General features: G+C 39.0%; 1 protein-coding gene across 5 annotated transcripts in view; it reads right to left on the bottom strand.

Annotated features, from left to right (window-relative positions):
* Positions 1–12,831: 12,831 nt before the first annotated feature.
* RAD50 (RAD50 double strand break repair protein) overlaps positions 12,832–23,577 on the bottom strand; it is a 51,106-nt gene continuing 40,360 nt past the window's right edge. For all 5 annotated transcript variants that reach the window (XM_087955351.1, XM_087955348.1, XM_087955353.1 and 2 more), the window contains 4 exons: positions 15,740–15,825; positions 14,950–15,092; positions 14,344–14,477; positions 12,832–13,159 (listed from right to left, as the gene is read on the bottom strand). In XM_087955351.1, coding sequence (XP_087811477.1) covers positions 12,973–13,159; positions 14,344–14,477; positions 14,950–15,092; positions 15,740–15,825 — 550 coding nt within the window. In that variant the 3' untranslated portion in view covers positions 12,832–12,972. The remainder of the gene's footprint in view (positions 13,160–14,343; positions 14,478–14,949; positions 15,093–15,739; positions 15,826–23,577) is intronic.

Below are 23,577 nucleotides of genomic sequence, written 5' to 3'. Positions count from 1 at the left end.
CTGTAGTGCGTGGTTTAAGGTGGCCCGGTAGTCTCCGCAAATTCTTAGTGACCCATCAGGCTTGATAGGCGTCACTATAGGGGTTTCCCAGCGGCGTGGTGGTGGGTTCCAGCACGCCCTGCGCTATTAGTTTGTCGAGTTGTTCATCGATTTTAGGCTTCAAGGTGAATGGCACCCGACGTGACTTAAGGCGGATGGGTGCTATCTCAGGGTTCAAGTTAAACGAGATCGGGGTCCCCCTTGTACTTGCCTAGTCCGTTCGCGAAAACGTCTTGGAATTCTTGCACGAGTGCCTCCTCCCAATCTTTGCTCTCGGCTCGGTGGACTCCGGCTACAGTAATTCCGAGCGGCCTGAACCATTGAAGGCCTAAAGACTAGGCCTGTCGCGGTCCACGACAGTCAGTGGTAGAGCGACGGTACGGTCCTTGAAAGAGATCTGGAATCTGCGGGACCGGCGCGGAATTTGGTTGCCCTGATAGTCTTTGAGTATAACCCTTTGAGGGTTAAGGTCTTGGCGGCGAATCGTTGGAATGAGCTGTTGGGGCGTTTTCACGACACCATCGAGAGGAAGATCCCGAGTCTACCTCCATCACGCAAGGTTTGTTTTCGATGGCGACCTTTACTCGGATTTTCCCGGCATCAAGGGATGTAGCGTGGCCTATGGTGTTTGTTTGGTGGGTTTCTTCCCGCCTGGTTTCTTCACGCCTGGTGGAAGTGGTGGACGGCTTGTTTCTGTAGGAGTGGTTTCCCCATTGGTGGTTCAGTTTTTTTCTCGGTGTGTGCCGAAGAATCCTGAAGATTGGCATTCGGCCTGTCGGGGTTTGGAGTTTTGTTTGCTTCTGCAAACCTTTGCAATGTGACCTCGTCTCCCGCAATTGCGGCAGAGTGCGTCGAGGAATTTGCAGCTGGATCGTGGGTGATTCGCCCCACATCCTGCACACGGTCGGAATGAGGGTTGTGTGAACTGGTCTCGTTCTGTTCGGAGTCGGTTGACCTCTTCCTCATCGCTTTCTGATGGGGATTCTAGGTCTTCGTGGTGAGTCGATGCCGGTGTCTCTCTGAGCGAGGCGAGGTATCATTGGCGAGTTTACGTGGCGGTACGTTGGTGCGGCGCATTCGGGCTGCCGACTTCTTGGTCGCCTCCGCTGCCGAGGCTTCTTTAAGGGCATCGGTGAGACTAATGTCCCCTTAGCCATAATTTTGCTCTGGATCGTGCCGTCTTCTAGGCCCAGAACCAGGCGGTCCTGGAGGGCTTCTTCTAAGTCGGCGAATCCGCAGAGGCCTCCAAGGTTGCGGAGGTCCGCGATGTAATTGGCAAGGCTTTCGCCCTTCCATTGGTCCCTCTGGTAATATTCGTGTCTTCTGACTAAGGTTGGCACGGTGGGCGCGTAGTGAGCCCGTAGTAAAGGCTCGAGGCGTCCCAGTCCATCTCTTTTACCTCTGCTGGCTTGGCAAGTGATTTTGCCATTTTAAACACGGTAGGCCCATGATGAGTTAAACAGATAGCTCTTTTTGCCGGTTGTTGCATCTTTCAAATTGTTGGTCTCCAGAAACATCTGGAACCGATCCATGTATGCCTCCCAGTCTTCGGTTTCTGGGTTGAATGGAGCGGGTGGTGCGGCACCGCTGGCCATGTTGCCGTTGATGGTGCGTGTTCGACCACGTGCTCTGTTAGTTGCTCTGTAATTCAGTCAGCTCTTCGGTCTCCGTATCCCACCTTCGTCGCCAGTGTTAAGTTTGGGGAATAATGGAGACCAGACATCTGACCAGTGACTTCCAACTCTTTAATAATCGTAAATAGAACAGAACAGAGCAAGGCTATGGGCAACAGCAACCCTTTTATAGGGTTATCTGCTACCCTATTAACCAATGACATGTGCAACAAGTTCAAACTTATAACCAATGAGAAGTGTCAAAATAGTGGCCAATCAGGGACTACTTATGGACCAATCCCTAGTTGTTGTATAAGGGCCAATCAGGTGTGCAGGTTTTCCAAACCCTGATTTGCATTTATGCTAGTAACTTTTATTGATTCACAACAGAGAGTTTCCCAGCATTTGGCAGGGAATTCTGTTGATTGCATAATTGATCCTGGAATCAGGGAGCAAGCTGGTCTTTTGATATATTGACTGCTCCTAGATGGAGTTCTGGGACAAAGCCAAAAGTGAACCTAGCAGCAGTTCATGCCTAAGCTTATACCATGGTCATAAAAGAGGCCAAATACCTCTTCTTTAATGATCAGTGGGCTGTGAACCAGATATCTTGCTTAAGGACCCGTAAGCCTGCAGAGTTGGACTAAGCAAATAGGATTCCCTCCTGGTTGCTGGGTGTTTAATGTGGTAGCTGGACAGCTTTTATATGTGTTGGGATTTCCTTTAGCCTTTTGACTCTGAAAGATAATGTACTTTCAGATGATCAATGCTTTAGGAGGGAGAGATGCCTGCAGTCTTGAAAGAAATGGTGGTGTGCCCCCTTCTCAAGAGTCTCTTCCTGGATCCAGCAGGTTTGAACACCAATAATCCAGTCTTCAACCTTCCTTTTTAGAGAGATGCTGTTGACTCAACTTCAAAGCACCCTGGTGGAAAGCAAACTATCTAGATCATTTACAATCCATTCTGGCATAGACATGGGAATGAAACATCAGTGATTGTCTAGTAGATGATTAGTCCTGGGTGAAGTTAGTCCTGTTAAAACTCTTGGTATTAAATGCCATTGATCATTATACCTTTCTGGACTGCCTCTGAGCACTGGGGAAAGAAGCATGTTCTGTATCTTCCGTAGGAGGTAGTTCAGTAGTGGTGAGGGAGAAGATCTCATTCTGGTGTGGAGACCCCAAAATTGAGATCTGTGGGTTTCAGTGCTCTCCCCCCTGCATTTAAACATCAGCATGGAATGGCTAGGGGAAGGGATCCACTGATCTGTGATGTGGCATCATTAGTATGCAAATGATGCCCAATTGTATGTCACCAAGATAACCTGAGACAGGAACTTTCAGTTTGTTTATGGAGACTTTTGTGGCTGAATGAGACATGCTAAAACTGAATCAAAACAAGACAGATCTGTTGTTTCTTGTTGTTCAATAAACTACAATGATGGGAACTGGCTACCTGCAAGAAATCCATACATTTGAGTCCTCCTGGATGGACAAATGGAAGTCACTTTGAGGACGACTTTTACCTAAGCCTGGCTGGTGTGCCAGGGGTAAGATCTAGCTCGGTTGGGAGGATACCTATCAGCCCTTTAAGGTAGACCAGACCAAGCGACAAACATGGTGTGGGCTTAAGACTACCTTTATTAGAACCGTTATATTATAATAGCACTTTGCAAGTCTTAATGTATTTCCTTTCCTCCCTCTTTTATCTCATGTGAATATGGGATGGGCGGGAGAGAGAGAATGGCTGAAGTGTCTGGGCTCAAGCCATGTTTATCTGATTGCTGCTTTGCTATCAGATTGCCCCTCTGTCCTCTAAGGCCATCCATCATACCTCACATCCTCCTATGGACTACTGAAATACGCTTTGCATGAGGCTGCTTTTGAAGACAAGCTGGAAGGTGCAGCAGCCTGCATGTTGCTTGGCAATTATCACCACAAGCATCAGTGCTGCAGGCTTCAGACTGGCTGCCAGTAGGTTCCCATGCCACTCAAAGGACCTATATAAGCCCTTTATGATTTGCCACCTAAATATTTGTGGTGCCTCTTCCAGCCTCTTCTATCCAGATACCTTCATCGAGAACAATTTCCCTACCTCTGTGAGGTGCTCGGGGGCAAAAGCTGGCAGGTGCTGTTTCTCCATGGTAGCTCCTTTTTTTTTTATGGCACAGGCTCAGTTTGGTATGGGAGGATACCTCAGTTATATGTTGGTCACCCTCAAGCAGTGATGATGATGTCATCCATTCAGTCATGTCTGACTCTTGGCAATTCTATGTGCCAAGTCTCCCCACATCTTCTGATCTTGCGCTACTTGAATTGTTCTGTGTTCTGGCTGGTGTCAGCTTTGATGGTTGTCCAGCCACCATGTTCCTTGAAGGCCTGGTTTTCTTTTATCCCGAACTCTTCCCAACATAATTGCTTCCTCCAGTGAATTCCTCCACATGACATGGCCAAAGCAAGTGAGATGTAGTTTGGTGATTTAGCCTTCTAGTGACAATGTCTGGTGTTATGCCAAGCAATAGGTTAGATAATTGTTTTCAGTTTATTATATTAATTCATCATTTTACCATGGATGTTTTTATGTTGGGTTTATAGTGATGTTTTGAACTATGAATTGCTAGGGACACACACAGACACAATTTTCAAAGTAACCAAAAATGTATCATTAAAATCCATTAAAAAGTCATACAAATAATTAATACTTGTAATGCACATGCCTGTAGCCATAAGGTAATAAGGCAATAGCACTTAGACTTACATACCACTTCACAGTGCTTTACAGCCTTCTCTAAGCGGTTTACAGAGTCGGCATATTGCCCCCAACAATCTGGGTCCTCATTGTACCAATTTTGGAAGGATGGAAGGCTGAGACAACCTTGAGCCAATGAGAATCAAACTGCCAAATTGCAGGTAGCTGGCAGTCAGCAGAAGTAGCTTGCAGTACTGCATTCTAACCATTGTGTTCTGTACAACAATTTTAAATCCCAGCCCCCGCCCCCCCCACCACCAAACCCCCCGGCCCCCCGAGTTCCCAACCAACCCCCCCGCCCCCCCCCAACCCCAACCCCCCACCCCAAAAAACCAAAAACCAACCCCCCACCCCCCCCCCCCCCCCCCCCCCCCCCAAACAACCCCCACCCCCCCCCCCCCCCCCCCCCCACCCCCCCCCAAAAAAACCAAACCCCCCCCCCCCCCCCCCCCCCCCCCCCCCCCCCCCCCCCCCCACACATTGTGCCACCACCACGGCTCTTATATGTCAGGAGTTATCACAGTGAGAATATAAAATTAGTAATCCTGAACTTGTGTGCTAGAGTTCTGAGTATTATGTCATGAACAGCTTGGCCAAATGGTCCTCCTCAGTTTGGCTTTTTTTTTCTCAGCTGCTGTGTTATGTTACATTATGATCTGCCATAGGTAGAAACTAATGGGGCATATAAAATGTGATGTACCAACAGAACCTAACTTTGTAACACAAAAAGGACAAAATTGGGCAGAAAGGTGAAGCAGGAATATTATGGAATCTGGCAGCTCGACAATTTATTTTAGCAACTGGTAGGCAGTCTTTGGCAATGCTTTCTGGCACTGCCTTCTTTGCCAGGAATCCCCTAGCACAGAAAGAGGTAGTTCTGGAAAGCACGTTTTCAAAGTCTTTCCTTTCTAAAACAATCTGAAATAAATTAAATAATGTAATTGCAATTTGAACATTGTATGGTCCAATGGATGGCCTGTTGGGGGGTAAAATGCTTGCCAGTTTATTTGTTGGAACAACCATCATGATTAACGGTGTTCAACCTTCTTCAAGTTTTTAAAAATTACTCTTATTTCTGGATGTTCTGAAAATTTCTAGCAGCCAGGTTTTACACTGGTTGTTTTGAAGCATCACAACAAAATGTTGATTTTCCTGCCTTCCAGGCTGTTGAAATAATTCGTTTGACTACTAATAGCTCAGGATTTCAGAGGGCTATTAATTCAGAGGGAATAATGGCAAAATCAAGCATGTTCTACTCAAGCTTTTTCATTGGGGCTGCTGAGGAGGAATTATATATAGACATACACACATACACACACAATGTATACACACACACACACACACACATCTAGATTTGCATACAACTATGAAAGTAGCAACTTTGCACACACAGTATCATTTTAATCAGTGACTGGAAAAAAAAACTATCATATCGCAATGTGAATTCTTACTTTGAATATGAACCACAGGAAGTTAAGCAGAGAGTGTGGGCATTCAGTAAACTCATCATATCTCAAACTGCTTAGTAAGTAGAATTGCAAAATGATAAAATCCCCCAAATTTAAATTACCCCCCCCCCCAATTGCTCAGTTTGATTCAAAATATATTGCAATGCAATGCCACACAACATAATACAATTTCATCTCCTCCCTCAGATGTGAAGTGGAGCTCAACCACATTTTGGTGAGCATGTGGTTAGAGATCCTGACTTCGAATTAGCATTTTCATGTACCTATCCAACTCACAGTAAAACAGATATTTTTATATAGACATACACAGGAACTAAAGTATTCATCGATTTTGGGGCAGATTATATAGAAATACTGTCTAATGATTTGGAGGAATTAGAAGTTAGTTCCAATATGGTGGGGTTGTTGTTTTTGTGCATTGTTTCCTGGTGACTTCCTGAGCTTGTTCTTGCAGATTTCTTGGCAAGATTTCTAAGAAGTTGTTTGCCATTGTCTCCTTTCTAAGGCTGAAAGAGAAGGACTGGTCCCAGGTAACCTGGCTGGCTTTGTAGCTCAGGTGGGACTAGAACTCAGTTTCCCATTTCTAACCTGGTACCTTAATCCCTTCATCAAACCGGCTCTAATATGGCGTTAGCTAGTTCATAAAGAATAATACTTAATATTGTATGCAAGTTGTTAGACTAATCTACCAGCAATACAAGTAAGATACATCACAATTGGTAAATACAGAATTAAAAATGGCCTCGGTAGAGTTTCTTGACATTTAATTTCAACAGTAATTAAATAGGCCTGGGTAGGATCATCAACAACTTGATTACAACAATAAACCAAGGCTTATTTGAGTAATAAAAGAGAAGAAAATCCTGCTGTGAAAAACCAGATGCACTTTCCCTAACAAGTGAAGGAGTCTAAGCTGCACAGTTAGAGAGTTTATTACCTTGATTATCTGAAAAGGTCCTAAGAATTTTGGACTCAGTTTTTTTTTTTTTTTTAGAAGGTAAATGCAGCTTTATATATTTGGTCGGCAGATAAACTTTATCTCCTACTTTAAATTGTGGTTGCTGAGAGCGATGTTTGTCAGCTGGCCTTTTATGGATTTCTGCAGCTTCTTTTAAAGCCTTTTTGGTATTTTCCCACGACTCCTTTAAGGCAGTGATCCCCAACCTTTCTTATGCCGCGGCCTGGTATCCCCAACCTTTTTTATGGCGCGGCCCGGTACCGGCATTAGCTGGGCGCCGCCATCTTTTTTTGATGAAAAAGTGCTTCCGGTGACCTCACGGAAGCACTTTTTCATCAAAAAGATGGCGGCGCTAGCCTCGGTGAGCTTTTCTGGGTAGAAATGGCTTTCTACCGGAAAAGCTCACTGAAACGCTAAGCGCCGCCATCTTTTTGATGAAAAAGTGCTTCCGGTGAGCTTTCTACCCGGAAAAGCTCACCGGAAGCACTTTTTCATCAAAAAAAGATGGCGGCGCCCAGCAAACCAGCGGCCCGATAGGACTTGTTCCACGGACCGGTACCGGTCCGTAGACCGGTGGTTGGGGACCCCTGCTTTAAGGAGTCCATTCATTCATTCATTTACTGACATGGAGGGAGTGGGATCCCTGGGTAATTCAGGCATAGGGGTGAATTCCATTCCAGTATTTATCTGGAAAGGTAAAACCCTGTGCTGCTGTATACTGCATTTGTCAGGTTTCCAAGTGATGAAATCCATTTTAAAAGAAAATAACAAAGTCCATTTTCAAAAAGATTTCTTTTATTTAGGAAAGCATCAAATTGGCAAAGTCCATGGTAATTCCAGATCTGACCCATCCTGGAATTACCCCACAATATTAGAAGTTAGAAACAACCCCCAAAAGTCACATTCTCCAATAGAAGTAATTCAACATTGCTTGATGTCATAAATCCCCACCTCCAGGGGCCCAAGCATGGACAGCTCGTTTCCCACGGGAAAGAAGATCACCTAGCCAAAACAACTCTCTTTATCTCCACTCCTCTCCCCTTAGGAATGTGTCAAGCCCGAAACCCTTCCCCTATGACTGCCACAGAGAAAGTATGAAAAAGAATATATACTAAGACAAACTAAAGTAGCTACACTTATGTCAATTTCGGGCTTGACAGCATGATTGTAAGCGACCTCAGAAAAAGGTAATAAGTCCGTCCAATTAGATTATTGGTAATTTACATAGTATCTTAAGTGTTGAGCAATCATTGCATTTATATGTCCCACGGATCCGTTAGTGCTCGGATAGAAAGATGAGCTTAACCCTTGAGATGAGCCAATAGCCCTAATAAATTCCCGCCAAAACTTTGCAGTAAATTGGCTCCTCTGTCTGAAATTATCCTGTGAGGCATTCCATACAGCTGGTAGATGTGCTTAACAAACAGTTTGGATAATTTCCTAGCTGATGGCAGTCCTGAACATGCAACAAAATGAGCTTGTTTGGAGAATAGATCTACCACTGTCCAAATGACCGTGTTTCCCCCACTCTCCAGCAGTCTACTATAAAATCTATTCCTATTTCCTTCCAAGGTTGGGAGTGGTCTGCCACTGGTTGTAGGAGTCCTGGAGGTTTTCCAGGTCTGGTTTTCATGGTATCGCAGGTAGCACAACTTTTTACATCGTCCTCAACGTCTCGTTTCATTCTTGGCCAGTAAAACTGCCTCCTGGCCATGTGCAGGGTTTTTAAATAACCAAAATGCCCTCCCTGCTTTTGAATCATGGCTTTTTCTGTAGTACTTGGAAGTGTAGGGTATTGGGGACGTATAGCTTGGACCCTTTCCATGCTAAGCTGTCCCTCATTGTTAGTAGGTTTTTATTGTGCTAATACCAAGGGTCTGCTGTCAGTTTGTTTTGGTAGTTTTTGGGTCATGTCCGATTTCCCTTAAATCTCTGGTCATCGGGCTTGCGCCCAGGTGATGACCTGAGCCACCGCTGAGGGAAAGGTGGGATCATCGGATGAATCACTTCTTCTCATTTATTATTGAATTGGGGTTTCCTTGATAGCGCGTCTGATAGGTTCCCCCCCACCACGGTGTTCTTCAGTTGAAAATGTAAACTTTTGAAGTATTGCGCCAGTCTAACTTGTTTTGGTGAGAGTTTTCTTGGGGTTTTTAGGGTTTCTAGGTTTTTGTGGTCTGTCCCCACCTTCTTGAAAGGGTTATTGCTGCCCTCTAGGAATTGTCTCCAAGTTGGTAGAGCCCAGCGGATTCCATAAGCCTCTTTCTCCCACACAGCCCACTCCTCTCAGTCTCTGGGAGCTTTTGGGATGCATATGTGCAGGACTGCGGGTCTCTTTTTTCATTTCTTCGGAGAAGCACCTGCTGCCACTGCTGTGTCACTAGCATCTACTTGCTCTACAAAAGGCTGCTCTGGATCTGACAGGAATCTTCTGACAGGCTCCTCCACAGAGCTTACACTCACGGCCTGGCTCCCTGGGTTTTTGTCACTCTGCCGTCTTCTCTGAGTCTTTGCTGCTGCCCGGCTGAAAGCCCTGGGTAAGCAGCCAGGGCTCAAGATCCTGGATGGCAATCCCATCTCAGGATCTTTTAGGGAGATCCAGAATAATGTCAGGTTTTCAAGTGATAATTCCCCTTTTCAAAAAGAAGCTCGCAAAGTCCATTTTCCAAAGCAAATTCCTTTTATTTAGGTATACATCAAATTGGCAAAGTCTGTTGTAATTCCGGATCTGACCCGACCCCGGAATTACACCCAATAATATTGAAAGTTAGAAACGTCCCACCAAAGTCACATTTCCCAGTCCACATTCAGTCCAGTGCCTCCTCCGGTGACTCTAAACCCCACCTTCAGCCATCGGCAGGGATACTGCCTGCTCCCTTGAGAAAGAATGTCACCTTGCCAAAACATCCTCCACTATCTATGCTCTCCTCCCATCCATTGAAATGTGGCGAGCCCGAAACCCCCCCTTACAAAAAAGGATAGCAAATACTATAATTCTAAACTAACTAAAATGGCTACATATGTCAACTTTTGGACTTGACACTGAAGATTTTTTCCTGCCTCAGTCCATAAGACCAACCAGCCTTGCCTCAGTTTTATGCAAAGTTTAACTCTATGGAAAGGAGAAGAAAGAGTTAGATTGTAGTAGTGATTTAACCAATTGGAAGTCTACTGCGAGCACACACATGCACACTCCCCTCGCCCCGAGGCCGCTTCTACCGGCCGATCGAAGTGGCTGGTGACTGCACTTGGGGAGCTTCCATCGCCCGAAAGAGACTGCCTAATGGCGAGGGGACACTGGCAGCCACGCCTCGCCCTGGAGCGGCTGGGGACTCTGCCTTCGGGGAACTTTTGTTGGCTGATAGAAGCGGCCTCGCGGCGAGGGGAGTGTGTGTGTGCGCTTGCCCCGAGGCCGCTTCTACCGGCCGATCAAAGTGGCTGGTGACTGCACTTGGGGAGCTTCCATCACCTAAAAGAGACTGCCTAGAACTTCCGGTTTGAAGGGCTTCAGCGACAGACAGAAATCCGCGATCATGCGGTTTCTGTCTGGGCTCGCTGCTGGAGCGCCCCGAGCCGGCTGGTTTCGGGGCTAAGCCACCCCGTAGAGGTTGTGAAGAGGGGGGAGACCGGCAGCAGGGTCGAGGAGAGCCGCATCTCTCCTCCTCAGCTGGCCATTACTCCCTTTCCCGAAGGCGGTTGCAGTAGTGGTCAGAAATAGCCACCACAAAGAAGAACTCGACCGGAAAAGAATGTGCAGGAAGAAGATAAGAAGTGAAAGTTTTGGCTGACCGGGTTAAATTGTAAAAGCAACAACCAAGGTACCCTGGAATTTAAACTTACAAAAAATAACATTGCTCCCAAAAAAGAGTCGGAAGCAGCGAAGGAAAGTGAAAAGGGAAAGGTTTGGCTTTTCCCCCCCCTTCTCTCTCCTTCCCTATACTATAAGAGTATATATTACTATAAGAGACGTAAATAAGAAATCGGAAAAATCCGCTTTGACATCAATAGGCAATTAAGCTGAAAATAAAACAAAATGCCAAAGGGATAATAAAGATTTCTGGACATTAAAAACTTTTTCATAAGCAGGAAGGGAGAGAAAAAGAATAAGGGCAGGATCTGGAAGAGGGAGGAGACTGCCTGGAATTAAAAAGAATTTAAAGTAAAACTTCAACAAGACTTCTAAAAGATACATTTTAACTGAAACTTTGCAACTAAATAGTAACCCTAGGAAGAGAAAGTGGAAAAAAAAAGAGCAAAAAAGAAACAGCTTGCGTGTATTTGGACTATTTGGTGATCTTTGGATTTTTGGTTATTATATTTGAATGACTAAAATCAATCGGGTGGTTGTTTAAAAATTTATACAATGGCACCACTTCTGGATGAATTGAAAATGGAACTTAAAAAGTACAAAGAAGATGCACAAGAAGGGAAGGGTTCTTTTGGCTTCGTTTTTCAATTCTTAGAAATGGAGATTTGGAACTATGAAAAACAAGAAAAGACTGCAAAACAAGAAGACTGGGACAAAAAAGAAGCCATCTTAATGAACAAGTAATTCTATCTGGGGAAGAAAAAGGAAAGAGAATGGAGAATTTAAAACTTAAAAAAACAACCAAAGAAAAGAAAAATAATTTGAAAAATAAGTATAATCCTGGAAAGCAACAGAAAAGGGGAATACAGAAGAGAGAAATAGAGGTAGAGAGACAAGGGGGTAAAAGGGGAAAGAGAAAAAGAGAGGGAAGAAGGAAAGGAAAAGAAGTTACAAAGGACCGGGGCAAGATATAGAGAAACAGGACCTATTTAGAGATAATGTGTGAAAATCTAACTGAAAAAGGGATTCTGTAAAGGTACATAAGATTGAATTGTTATATTAGTAATAGAAAAATAACTTTAGAAAATTGGAAACAACATATGATTAAAATGAGGGATAAAATAGTGTAATTTAGTGAAATGTTTGTGAATAAAATAAGTGAAATAAAATAAATGAGAAAATTGAATTAGGAAGGAACGGGAACATTTTAATTAGTTCATGTTTTATAAAATATAAGTGAGGGGCAGGGAATTAACTATGGAAAGCTTATAATTGTTCCCATAGAAGTATGATATTTAATTGAAAAGTAATGTTAAAGATGTTAAGACTTTAATGAATATTAATATTAATGATAGAATTGAATTGGAATGGAATGTTGTTTTAATTATATTTATTTATAATTTTTTTCTTTTTTTAAGAATACAGTGTGTATTTTAAGAATGTACCAAGCAGAATCCGAATGGAAGTTATGTATTATATTGAATGTTACAACTTTAGGGAAAAGATATAAAGGCGTCATACTCCAATCAGTAACCTGAGACTCCCTAAAGGCGAGGGGGACACGGGAAGCCACGCCATGCCCTGAAGCGGCTGGGGACTCTGCCTTTGGGGAGCTTTCATCAGCCGATAGAAGCGGCCTCGCGGCGAGGTACATGAGTATGGGCCATTCTAGGTAGGGGAAAAAATTAAGTCACCCCCAAAAAGACGGCCTAACCGTTTTTTCGGGGGTCAAAAAAAAAAATAAGGCCTGGCCTTATTTTGTGAGAAACACGGTAGCAACATGTTCCTGCATCATCAGTAAAGAGACCTGCCAGTTAACAGAAAGGCAAAAAAAGTCCAGCCAATAAGAGTTCTCCTAACTCCATTCCTTTCTTCTGAATAAACCTTGCTAAAGAGTCTCTGAGAATCATGGTTGAAAAAGGCATTAGCTGGAGGTCAAGCAGCCTGACACAAAATTGGTTGTCCTTGTAATGGTGACTGCTGCATCTTGAGCTTGTTAGGTCTGTATCTTTTCAACTCTTAAGGATGCAGAATTGTGGCAACTTCTTTAACTTCTACCAGATGCTTTATTCTGATGAACCTTTCCCCTAAAAATTATACAGCCAAGTCTTACCAACCACTACATTTCCATGCACAATTTTATTTTTAATTACCTTCCTCTCCCCCCCCCCTAACATTTTAATACTATGATTGTTTGGTACTTGTCAACATTTATCTATCCACACATACACACACATTTATTTGGGGGTGGCGGGGGGGAACTCCAACAGATTTTTTTTTTAATCCAAAGAAGAGTCTTTATTTGGAAGAATCTTACAATAGAGTCATTTGGAAGCTCTAATGAACATCTGATCCCAAAGTTTGGACACTGCATTTCACAATCTCAGAACACTGGTCGAGGTTCTTCTTAATTCTATAGAATTTCTCCACATATTCAGATCGACTCAACAGCTCCACAAAATCTTCATCATGAGTTATCACAAGCAGCTGAAAGTTACGTTGCTGAGATCTACTTTTGATGATCCTTCAAAAGAAAAACAAATGCTGCAGATGTAATGTCAAAGCTGATATAATTCAAAATGTACACTTGACTAATTTTTCTGTTCAATTTTATAATTAGGTGAGAAAAGCTCCAAGAAAACTGTACCTCAGATTGCAATAAGGCCATTAGTACGTCAAGGAAAACAGACAGTGTTACTTGGAAGAGGTCAGTATTTGGCTTGTCCGAATCCCATTAGAAATGGCAAGTCAGGCAAGTAAAAATGCTGAACAGGACCTATCCAATTCTGAGGAACAATATTAACTAAACATTTTTAAAATGTGCTTTCTGATAGATAACTAAAAATTTCTATTTATTAAAAACTTTACCCATACCCCTTTATTTCTTTAGCCATAAAATTATTTCTCTTTCTTTTATATTACTAATTCTTAGGGTTGAATTCCATTTCTAAATATAGGAACCTGCTGGTTTAAAAAAAACCCCAAGAATATTAAATTCTATGTCATGTTGATGTCTTTGGATCAATAAACTGCCTTCTGACCCTATAACCCCTAATTTTGGGTAGAGTCATTTTTCCAGTAACTAAACAGTGAGTGGCATGCAACCCATGAGGCCTCCGTTTGCTGGGTAGGGGCTTACTTCCACATCACGTTAGCCAAGAAAAATTTTCCCAGTTCCACCCCACATATGATCTTCACCAAGAAGCAATGGAGCTTTAGCCTTAGCCTGAGTAGTTGTTCAATTACACAGAATGTGAATGCTAGCTGAATATAGAAGAAATACTTCTGCTTTTCACTCTGCGGTTAGAGGATAGCTTCATAGCTTCCAATTTGGAACAAAAAAGTGGTAGATAAATATAGAACAGATTCGTCCGAAACGGAATCTATTGCTGCTAAAACTTTTACATGCAGACAATTACCTGAATTACTTAGCTATTGATTATGCATGGAAAGTTACCACAGGCTTAAACTTATGCCTGAGGAAGGATGAGTGATGAAAACTATTTATTATGTGTATAAAGGTTGTCCTTGATTTACGACTGTAATTGAACCCAGACATCATAACTTTGAAACTGGATCATAAGTTCAATTTTCGTCATAACTTTGAATGGTTGTTAAATGACTGGTTGAGTCAAGGACTCCCTGTAATTTTTAGTTCCACATAAGTGAATCTTCTTAAACTTCTTAGTAAAATCTGTGGATACTTACTCCACCAAAGCATGTGCAAGAGATTCAATATTTTCTCGGTCAAGATTGGTGGTAGGCTCATCCAATGCAAGAATACCACAGTTGAGACAGAAGGATTCAGCCAGAGCAAGGCGGATAATGAGAGAGGCAAGAACCTAAAATTAAAATAAATATCACCATTTGATAAATGGACCAGAATACAAATTATTTAAAATCAATGCAGTACTATCACTAGTATTCCCTTACTATGTGAGAAAAATGGCCTGTTCAAAATGCTAAGGGTGCTGTTAAAGATCCCCAGTTTCCTTAAATAAGTATCATTTCCAAGCTTTACCATGAAAGTATTAGCATATTTGCAGCATACATTAATTTAATGCAAGTTATTAGCCATGATTAAACTTCTGAGCCCTCAGATAAAGAAAATCAAACTTGTCTTTCTAAGGCTGAAAGTATCCCTAATGCATCATGCGCAAGCCACGCCCACCCCAGCTCCGCAAAGGGAAAGAATGTCACGATATGTCATGTGATGGCAACATGAGGCAGCGTGTTTGATCCCCTGCTCTAGATCCTATTCCTGATGTAAATGTTTACAAATCAATGAATTGGCATGAAAACAATACTACATACCTTTTGGCCAGCACTGCACCTGCCCCTCATATCTAGAGCAGTGTCTCCTTTTGTCATGACTACCCTGTAATTGTAACTCCTCCTTTTGTCAGAAGCAGAGATATTTTCATCAGCATCAGACCGAATTTCTATATAATCAATATCTTTAGGGGGGAAAACAGTTTTATACAATTAATTGCCAAAGCAACTTTCTTTTCCATAAAGCATTCTAATCATTATCAACAGAATAAATCAACTCTATTACCACATAGGCATAAGCCATTTGTCCACAATATAGTCACATTAGTTCAGATTTTTGTCAAAAGCTTTTCCAGATCTTGTTTGGGTACTTATTATGCATTTCTATTTTGCATCCGTTAGCCAAGGAGATGGATTTTCCTTACAACCCACTCTCCAATGCACTGCTCACAAATTCTTTTTTCAGAAATGTTAATGCTAAAGCTATTACTTTTTAAAAGTTGGAAGAAATCTCAAAATGCAGAATTCTGGTAACTCAGCAATTGCAACATATAGAAGTCTGTCAGGAGGAAGAGGAAGATGACGATATAACAAGGCAAGTAATAGGAAAGAATTCATGTAAACATATCAGTTAAGATGACTCAACTGGAAGTGGCATATTGCTTATTATGAAAGATTACGTAACCTCCCTAGGACTGAATGTATAAATCTATTTTTATCTTAAAGAGAGATGATCTTAGAATTTTATCTCCAATACTCCCCACCCTCAATAAAATCTACTGCAAATATATACTCTGTGTACACACACACACACACACACACACATTTGTACCTTGTCCCCTGTATGTGCTTCGCCATAGGTCACGAATTATCTTGTTAATTTCTTCCATTTTCATGCTATGAAATGTCATTATTGCTCTAAGAGAGATGGAAAAGAGTAAACAGACTTTAAAAATTTAAATTCTTTTTTTTTTTTAATTTTTATTGATTTTTTTAAAAACAAACATAAACAGACAAAACATAAAAACATCAACCTTTCTTCCATGAGTATACAAGCAGTGTATGGGTTGGTTTACAAATTTTTTGTGCATCCATTTCATAGTCATCAATTACAGTTACATTGTGTATAGTAACTCATATTCTCAATCAAAAATTAAATACCCTAGTATCATTATTTTTCAATCATTTGACAATAATTTTATTCATTCATATTTTGCGAGATAACTATAATTTACTTAGTATCATTTTGTAACAATTCATATAATCTTCCCAAATCTATCCTAAATTTTTTTTATAGATATAGTAAAAAAGAAAGAAAAATACATCTTTATATATTTATTATTTTCTAAGATTCTACGTATTTCATTATTGTATTTTATTATCTAACCATTGATTAAAAAGGTCCCAAATTTTATAGAATTGTTTATCCTCTTGCTCTCTAATTTCAAATGTCAATCTACTCATTTCAGCACATTCCAATATTTTCTTAATGATTTCCTCCTGCGATGGTATTTTCTCATTTTTCCAGTTTTTAGCAAATACAATCCTAGCCGCTGTCAGTACATTTACAATCAGGTATTTCAAATCTTTGCTATAAAAAAAAATTATTTTGCTTTCACTATACTCTGATCATGCATTGCTGTGCTTTGATATTCAAGAAAGATGCCAGAGCTATGTAAAAAGTTCTACTACAAAGACTATATTTCCTGGAAACTACACTATTAAAATTCCATAAATTGAATCTTGTAGGATACCTTCAGTGTTCTCAAAAGATGCTATAATAAATGTCACAGCACTTTTCAAACAATTGACACCACAATCAAACAGAAAATTGATACATTATTCTCATGGATCCAAGTACCCTTATACAAAGACTGGGACTATGGTGTAGGTATTCATTGTTTAACATTGATCAGAAATAAGGCCATAAGTAGAAACAAATGAAAAGCATTCTGCGTTCACTTAAAATAATTTTTAAAAGAATGTCTTGGTTTTAAACTAACAAATTTAATCAGGAAGTATTTAAAGGATAGTATTTATGAAGTAATCAGTAAATCTTTCAGGACCAGCTCCTTGCCTAACCTATGGTCACTAGCCACGGTCATCCCCATCTTCAAAAAGGGAGACCCAAGCCTAGTTGAAAATTACAGACCAATCTCCTTATGCTGCGTCACCTGTAAAGTCATGGAATCAATTATTAACCAATCCATCATCCTTCACTTAGAGACTAACAACCTACTCTCCAATAAACAATTTGGTTTCAGAAAAAAACTATCCTGTAATCTGCAACTCTTACACTGCAAAAACATATGGACGACACAACTCGACCAGGGCAAAGCAATAGACGCAATCTACATAGACTTCTGTAAAGCCTTTGATTCAGTGGTACACGACAAACTACTCCTAAAAATAAAATCCTATGGTATCTCTGGACAACTGAATAACTGGATAGAAGCATTCCTGGCAAACAGACAACAAATGGTCAAAATTGGGAGCGTCCTATCAAATTCTGTACCTGTCAATAGTGGTGTCCCCCAAGGCAGTGTTCTAGGACCAACTCTCTTCATACTCTACATAAATAATCTTTGTGATCATATTAAGAGCAATTGCGTTCTTTTAGCTGATGATGTAAAGCTGTTCAATACCACAGACAATACTGCTACCCTACAAAAAGATCTTGACTATGTATCAGAATGGTCAAACAAATGGCAACTTCAAATCTCAACAAATAAATGCTCTGTCTTACACATTGGCAAAAAAAAATCAGAAAATAAAATACAAGCTGAATAGTCAAGATCTTGTTGATGACCCAAGCTCTGTAAAGGACCTTGGAATACTCACCTCTAATGATCTAAGTGCTAGAGCCCACTGCAACTACATAGCCAAAAAGGCATTAAGAGTTGTTAACCTAATCCTACGTAGCTTTTTCTCTGGTAATATCACACTACTAACCAGAGCATACAAAACATTTGCTAGACCAATACTCGAATACATTTCATCAGTCTGGAACCCACATTATGTATCTGATATTAGCACAATTGAGAAAGTCCAGAAATATTTCACAAGAAGAGTTCTCCACTCCTCTACTCGTTGTAGAATACCTTATGCCACCAGACTTGAAATTCTAGAACTAGAAAACCTTGAATTACGCCTGTCTTCGGTCTGATTTAAGCATGGTATATAAAATCATACATTGCAATGTCCTACCTGTCAATGAATACTTCAGCTTCAACCATAACAACACAAGAGCACACAATAGATACAAACTCAAAGTTAACCACACCAAACTTGATTGCAGGAAATACGACTTCAGCAATAGAGTGGTCAATGTCTGGAATACTCTACCCGACTCTGTAGTTTCTTCCCCAAACCCCAAAAACTTTAACCTTAGACTGTCTACTATTGACCTCACCCCTTTCCTAAGAGGTCTGTAGGGAGCGTGCATAAGCGCACCAACGTGCCTACCGTCCCTGTCCTATTGTTTCTCTCATTCTTTTTATTTTTCTTATATGTACCCATTTCATGTATTCACAACTATGTATACACTTATACTTATTATCTTGTAAACAATTGGCAAATCAAATAAATAAATAAATAAATAAAATAAATCATAATGTGAGCTTCAAAATATTTTTCCTCCTTACAGAAGCAGAAACATATATAATTATTAGGACATATTTGGAATATAAAAAGATTGTTGACCAGGTATGCCAAATAAAATAAACATGTAATTAATACAGCACAATTCACATGTAACAAGACCTCCAAATCTCTCTGATTTATGCCCGTGCAGTGTCATTCCTCCCTTCCCAAGGGCTTCCCTTGAACAAATATCCATACAAATATAAAATAGCTAAGCTATATAGGTAGTCCTCGACCACAATTGATCCCAAAACTTTTGTTGCTAAGCGAAACATTTTTGAAGTGAATTTTGCCCCATTTTACAACTTTTCTTGTCACAGTTGTTAAATGAATCACATCTTTAACATCTTTGTTAATTTAGTAACAGGGTTGTTAAGTAAATCTGTCTTCCCCAAGCATCCTAATTTAGTTTACCTGACCTTGGGGATGCTGCAATGGTCATGCGAAAAATTGTCCTAAGTAACCTTTTTCTGTGCCGTTGAATGGTCACTAAATGAACTGTTGTAAATTGAGGACTATCTTGAATTCATTAAGCTGTTCAACATTATTTCCTAAAAGAATTTTTTTTAACTTCCTGGAAAAAAGAGACATTAATCAGCATGGCAGGGGAATAAATTCTCTTTTGATACATTTTAACTAATACTAATTTCGGGAACTTCTGAACAGACGCAGAAAAAAAGATTTTTTTTAATGTCCCAAATGTTGTTTTGTTGTATATATATATATATTTTTTACTTTTAAAAGTTTCAAAATAATAAAACAATACAAATTTTGAAAGAGAGAAAGAAAGAAAAATAATAGAAAAGAAAAATGGAAAGAAAAAATTATAAACAAGCAGTTTGCAATCTTAACAGCAGTTATAAATGCATTTATATTTTACTCTTCCTTTCTTTAAATTTAGACTATAATTTCCTTCATTCAATAATCTACCCTTTCTAATAATCAAAGCTATAAATTACAATTTCATTTCATTCTTTTTTTTTTTAGCACAAAGTCGATAAAGGGTTTCCAGTCGCTAATAAATGCGGTTATTGTTCTTTCTTTAATCAAACAAATCAATTTTATCTTCTCTGCTTATTTTGTCAACTTCACCAGCCATTTCTCAATTGTGGGAATTTCAGGGTCTTTCCATTTTTTTCTTAGCATATAATAATCTCACAGCAATTATATATAAAACCAATATTCCATAACTTTTTAAATTTTCTATTTAATAGTCCCAGCAAGAAGAGTTCCGATTTTGACTGGATATTAATATTCCTTTGTATTCCTTGTGTGTGTATATATATATATATATATGTGTGAAGCAAATGTTTTGGCTTTTTTGCAATCTACTATGTATGATAAAAAGACCCTTCATGCTTGCCATAGTTTCCACTATTATTTATATTAGATAAAATAAATTATCTTTCTGGAGTCATGTACCAATGTACATCATTGTATAAAAGTTCTCTTTTAAATTATAATGTAAATTTCAATCCTTTCAGTCACATATTTTCCCACTGTTCTATCAACATATTAGATCCAAAGTTCTTAGCTCATTTTATCATACACTTTTGCTTGTTCTTCTGTTTCAAGTTTTAACAAAAGTTCATTTTAGTAATCATTTGTATATAGCTCAATTCAAATTCTGCCCTGCCCTGTTTAATTCAGAATGCCTTGTTATCTACTTTAAATCTTTCAACTGTGAAAACCATTGAAACTAAATGCCTCTGAAGTCAAGTGATCTCTAGATTCCATCTTATGTTCTTCATACTCTTGTAACAACTCTCAACAGCATAACCATCTCTCTTGCTGTTTGCTATCTATAAAATGCTGAGACCCTTAAAGTATTTTGGGCACAGTCTGAATTTATATCTATTCCATAGTCTCAATGTGGCATTGCTAATATAGTGAACTTTAAAAACTGCAAAAAAACTTACCACAGAACAGCATGCCATCCAAACCTCAGATGTGCTATTCTAGTGCTAGAATTATCTTGCTTCTTGGCAGCACCCATTCCTTCATCCAAATCAAGCAGCAGAATGCAAAATACATTTTCAAATCAGGCAACCCTATCCTCCCTATGATTCCTTTGCATCCTGGAGGTCTTTATATTTATATTTAACCCTTGATTTTTCCCCCTTGTCATAGAAATCTACATCTTTCTTCCTTTGCTTAAAAGGCATATCACTTGTCAAAATACATGTTGTTTGAAACAAAAACATTATTCTAGAATCTAGATAATACACTCATTTTTATCACTGAAATTTTTCCCAATGATGATAATTGTAATTTCTCCCATCTCAGAATAGCTTTAATATCATTCCATGTCAACATAACTGTTCTGAAATAACATATAATTCATATTAGTCATAGTAATATCCAGGCATTTCACTGTTTTTTTTTTCAATCTTAAAAACACCTTTTCAATCAATTTTTTTGGCTCTTCCATCCTCATATTCTTTGTTATCTTCACAAAAAAATTTCTGGAAAAACTAAAATATCTTACATAATCTTCATTTCAAGCCAATTATTGATTTAGATTCAGATTTAAATATACTGTAGTACAAATAAGTTGTTTTACTCATAATATTATCATGTTTGACAACTAAACATGATAATTACTTTTTTCAATATAAAAGTATAAATTCAGAAAATAATTTACTACTTGGATTTACTGTGAAATAGTTTAAAAACTTTTTTTTGGCACTCCTATCCATGTGTGTGTATGTGTATGCATACAATTTTTATGCTTTGTGAGGCCTACAGAAAAGAAGATCCACAGACATTTGAGATTTAAAAAAAAAAAATCAGAAACATAGAAGGCCACATCCAAATCAGACATGGAATCCTTCTTTAATGAAAACAGCACTGCCAGGATAGAATTTTGCATTTGAGGGTTATAATGCCCTGCTGGTGTTTTATCTTCATTTATTAATTACAAGAAAATATTTCATTTGTAAACAATGTTTTAAAAATATTTCAATTAAGAAGAAAAAAATAATGGGGGACACATTTCCCACCCTGAATTTTTGGGTTTTCCCCCTGAGCCTTCATATCTTGGTTGTTCTATAACTGACTACCTACCATTAATTATAATTATTTTTGTACTTATACTATATATATATCTCATTTTTCTTAGTTATTTAGGGTTTTCCTGTTGAATAATATATTTATGGTCATTTCATGCATCTGATTATATGGAACTACACTGTCATGCTACAGTAACAAGAAGCTGAAATGTTAATAATGCAAATCTTATTCCTATATAGCTAGTAATCCTTCTTAGAAAGAAAAGCTTTTATATCATTCCATTATACTTATGATTAGATGCTAACTCCAGAAAACCTTAGGTTATATAATTACCTCTATGCTATACTTTTGTAATGATAATAGCAAAGGTACACAAATAGAAAATATATAATGGAAAATATAATTTGGTCGATGATGTAATGAAGCCCAAAGGTGTTCCAAGAACTCTTGGTTTCATTCTTCTCATTTAGTCTTGCTTCCGTTATAACATAGGATTTTATAGCACCTTTTTTCCTGATAGCATCAAATTGACTCATGGTTATTTTTTGCTAGTGAGCAAAGTGGCATATTTTGGATGTATCAGATAAACATACAGAAAGAGAAGCATATTTACTTATCATGTTTAATCTTATCATGTTTTTAAAAATATAACAATGAAAAAGCTTTCCTTTTTTTAGAGAATGAAAAAGAGAAGTTATTATTTTACTTTTTGATTTTATAAGTTGCTTCTTTTCCTTTAGGCAAATGGTTTCCCCAATGCAGATAAATTTCTCCAATTGCGTAAAAGTGGTTTTATGAATCCATTACCCATCATAAGAGTGACATTTAAATTAACTTAAAGATCACCATGTGTACTAAAATATATTTGAAAATCTCTTAACAGTATTCCTGTTAAGATGAAAAACAATGAAATTACCAATGGTAATTTGTTGAAATGACATAAAAATTGTTCATTTTTAAAAAAATAATACCCATACTCCGTGAGTTACCACCATTTGTTTAGCAACCAAAGTTATGACAGTGCTTAAGGAAGGAACTTACAATTAGTCCTTGAAGTTTGAGAAGACTTTCTGATAAGCAGTTTTGGATAACATAAGGAAAAGGTAGCCACAATGCAAGAAATCCTCAGCTTATGACTATAGCTGAGCCCAAAATTTCTGTTGTGAAGCAATATGATCTTTCCTGCCAAAGTTGTTAAGTAAATCACCACATATATTAAATTAGTAACTTAGTTGTTAAGTGAATTTGGCTTCTCCATTGACTTTCCTTGTCAGAAGATCCTAAAAGGTGATCATAAATATATGCCAGTTGTCCAAACTTTGATCATGTGGCCATGGGGATGCTGCAATAGTCATAAGTATGAAAAATGGTCATGAGTCACTCTTTTCAGCGCCATTGTAACTTTGAATGGTCATTAAACAAATAGTTGAAGGTTGAGGACTATCTGTATTAGATTTTAAAGTAGCTTTAATTTAAAGGTAGACTTCAATTTATTTTATATTACAAACTATCTCTCACAAGGCAATAATATAAAACATCACCTGACTAATTTCTTTTTCAATTTGAGCTCATCTTCTTCCATATTATTGAGAGAATGTCTAGTTCTTGCAAAGGATAGAAAAACAGTAATGTGTCAAAAATTCCATACCACATATTTCCTTACTGTTTTAATGCCACAATAATCCAAAACTACCTTAATGAAAGACTGCAGAAGCACCAGGACATTGATCTGCCAGGTCTTCTCCAAACCTAATTATAGATATAGCAGTTCCTTATTTTTCAGGGTTCCAAACCAAAGGACAAAAGAACTACAACACTTTGATGTATGATAATATACTGGTCATGACTCCACACTACAAAGTCTATTACTCTGCATGATCAACAGAATTACAATATAGAATGTGTAAGTTGGAAGGGATGTTATAGGCCGGGGTGTCAAACTCGATTTCATTGAGGGCCGCATCGGGGTTGTGTTTGACCTTGGGGGTGAGGGGAAGAGCGTCTACATCCATTTTA

This window comes from Notechis scutatus, chromosome 2, assembly GCF_049901735.1.
Source record: "Notechis scutatus isolate UNSWTSFEM ecotype Mainland chromosome 2, rNotScu1.2, whole genome shotgun sequence".
Classification (NCBI taxonomy): domain Eukaryota; kingdom Metazoa; phylum Chordata; class Lepidosauria; order Squamata; family Elapidae; genus Notechis; species Notechis scutatus.
The sequence above is the reverse complement of the archived record's forward strand: the minus strand, read 5'-3'. Positions and strand labels throughout refer to the sequence as shown.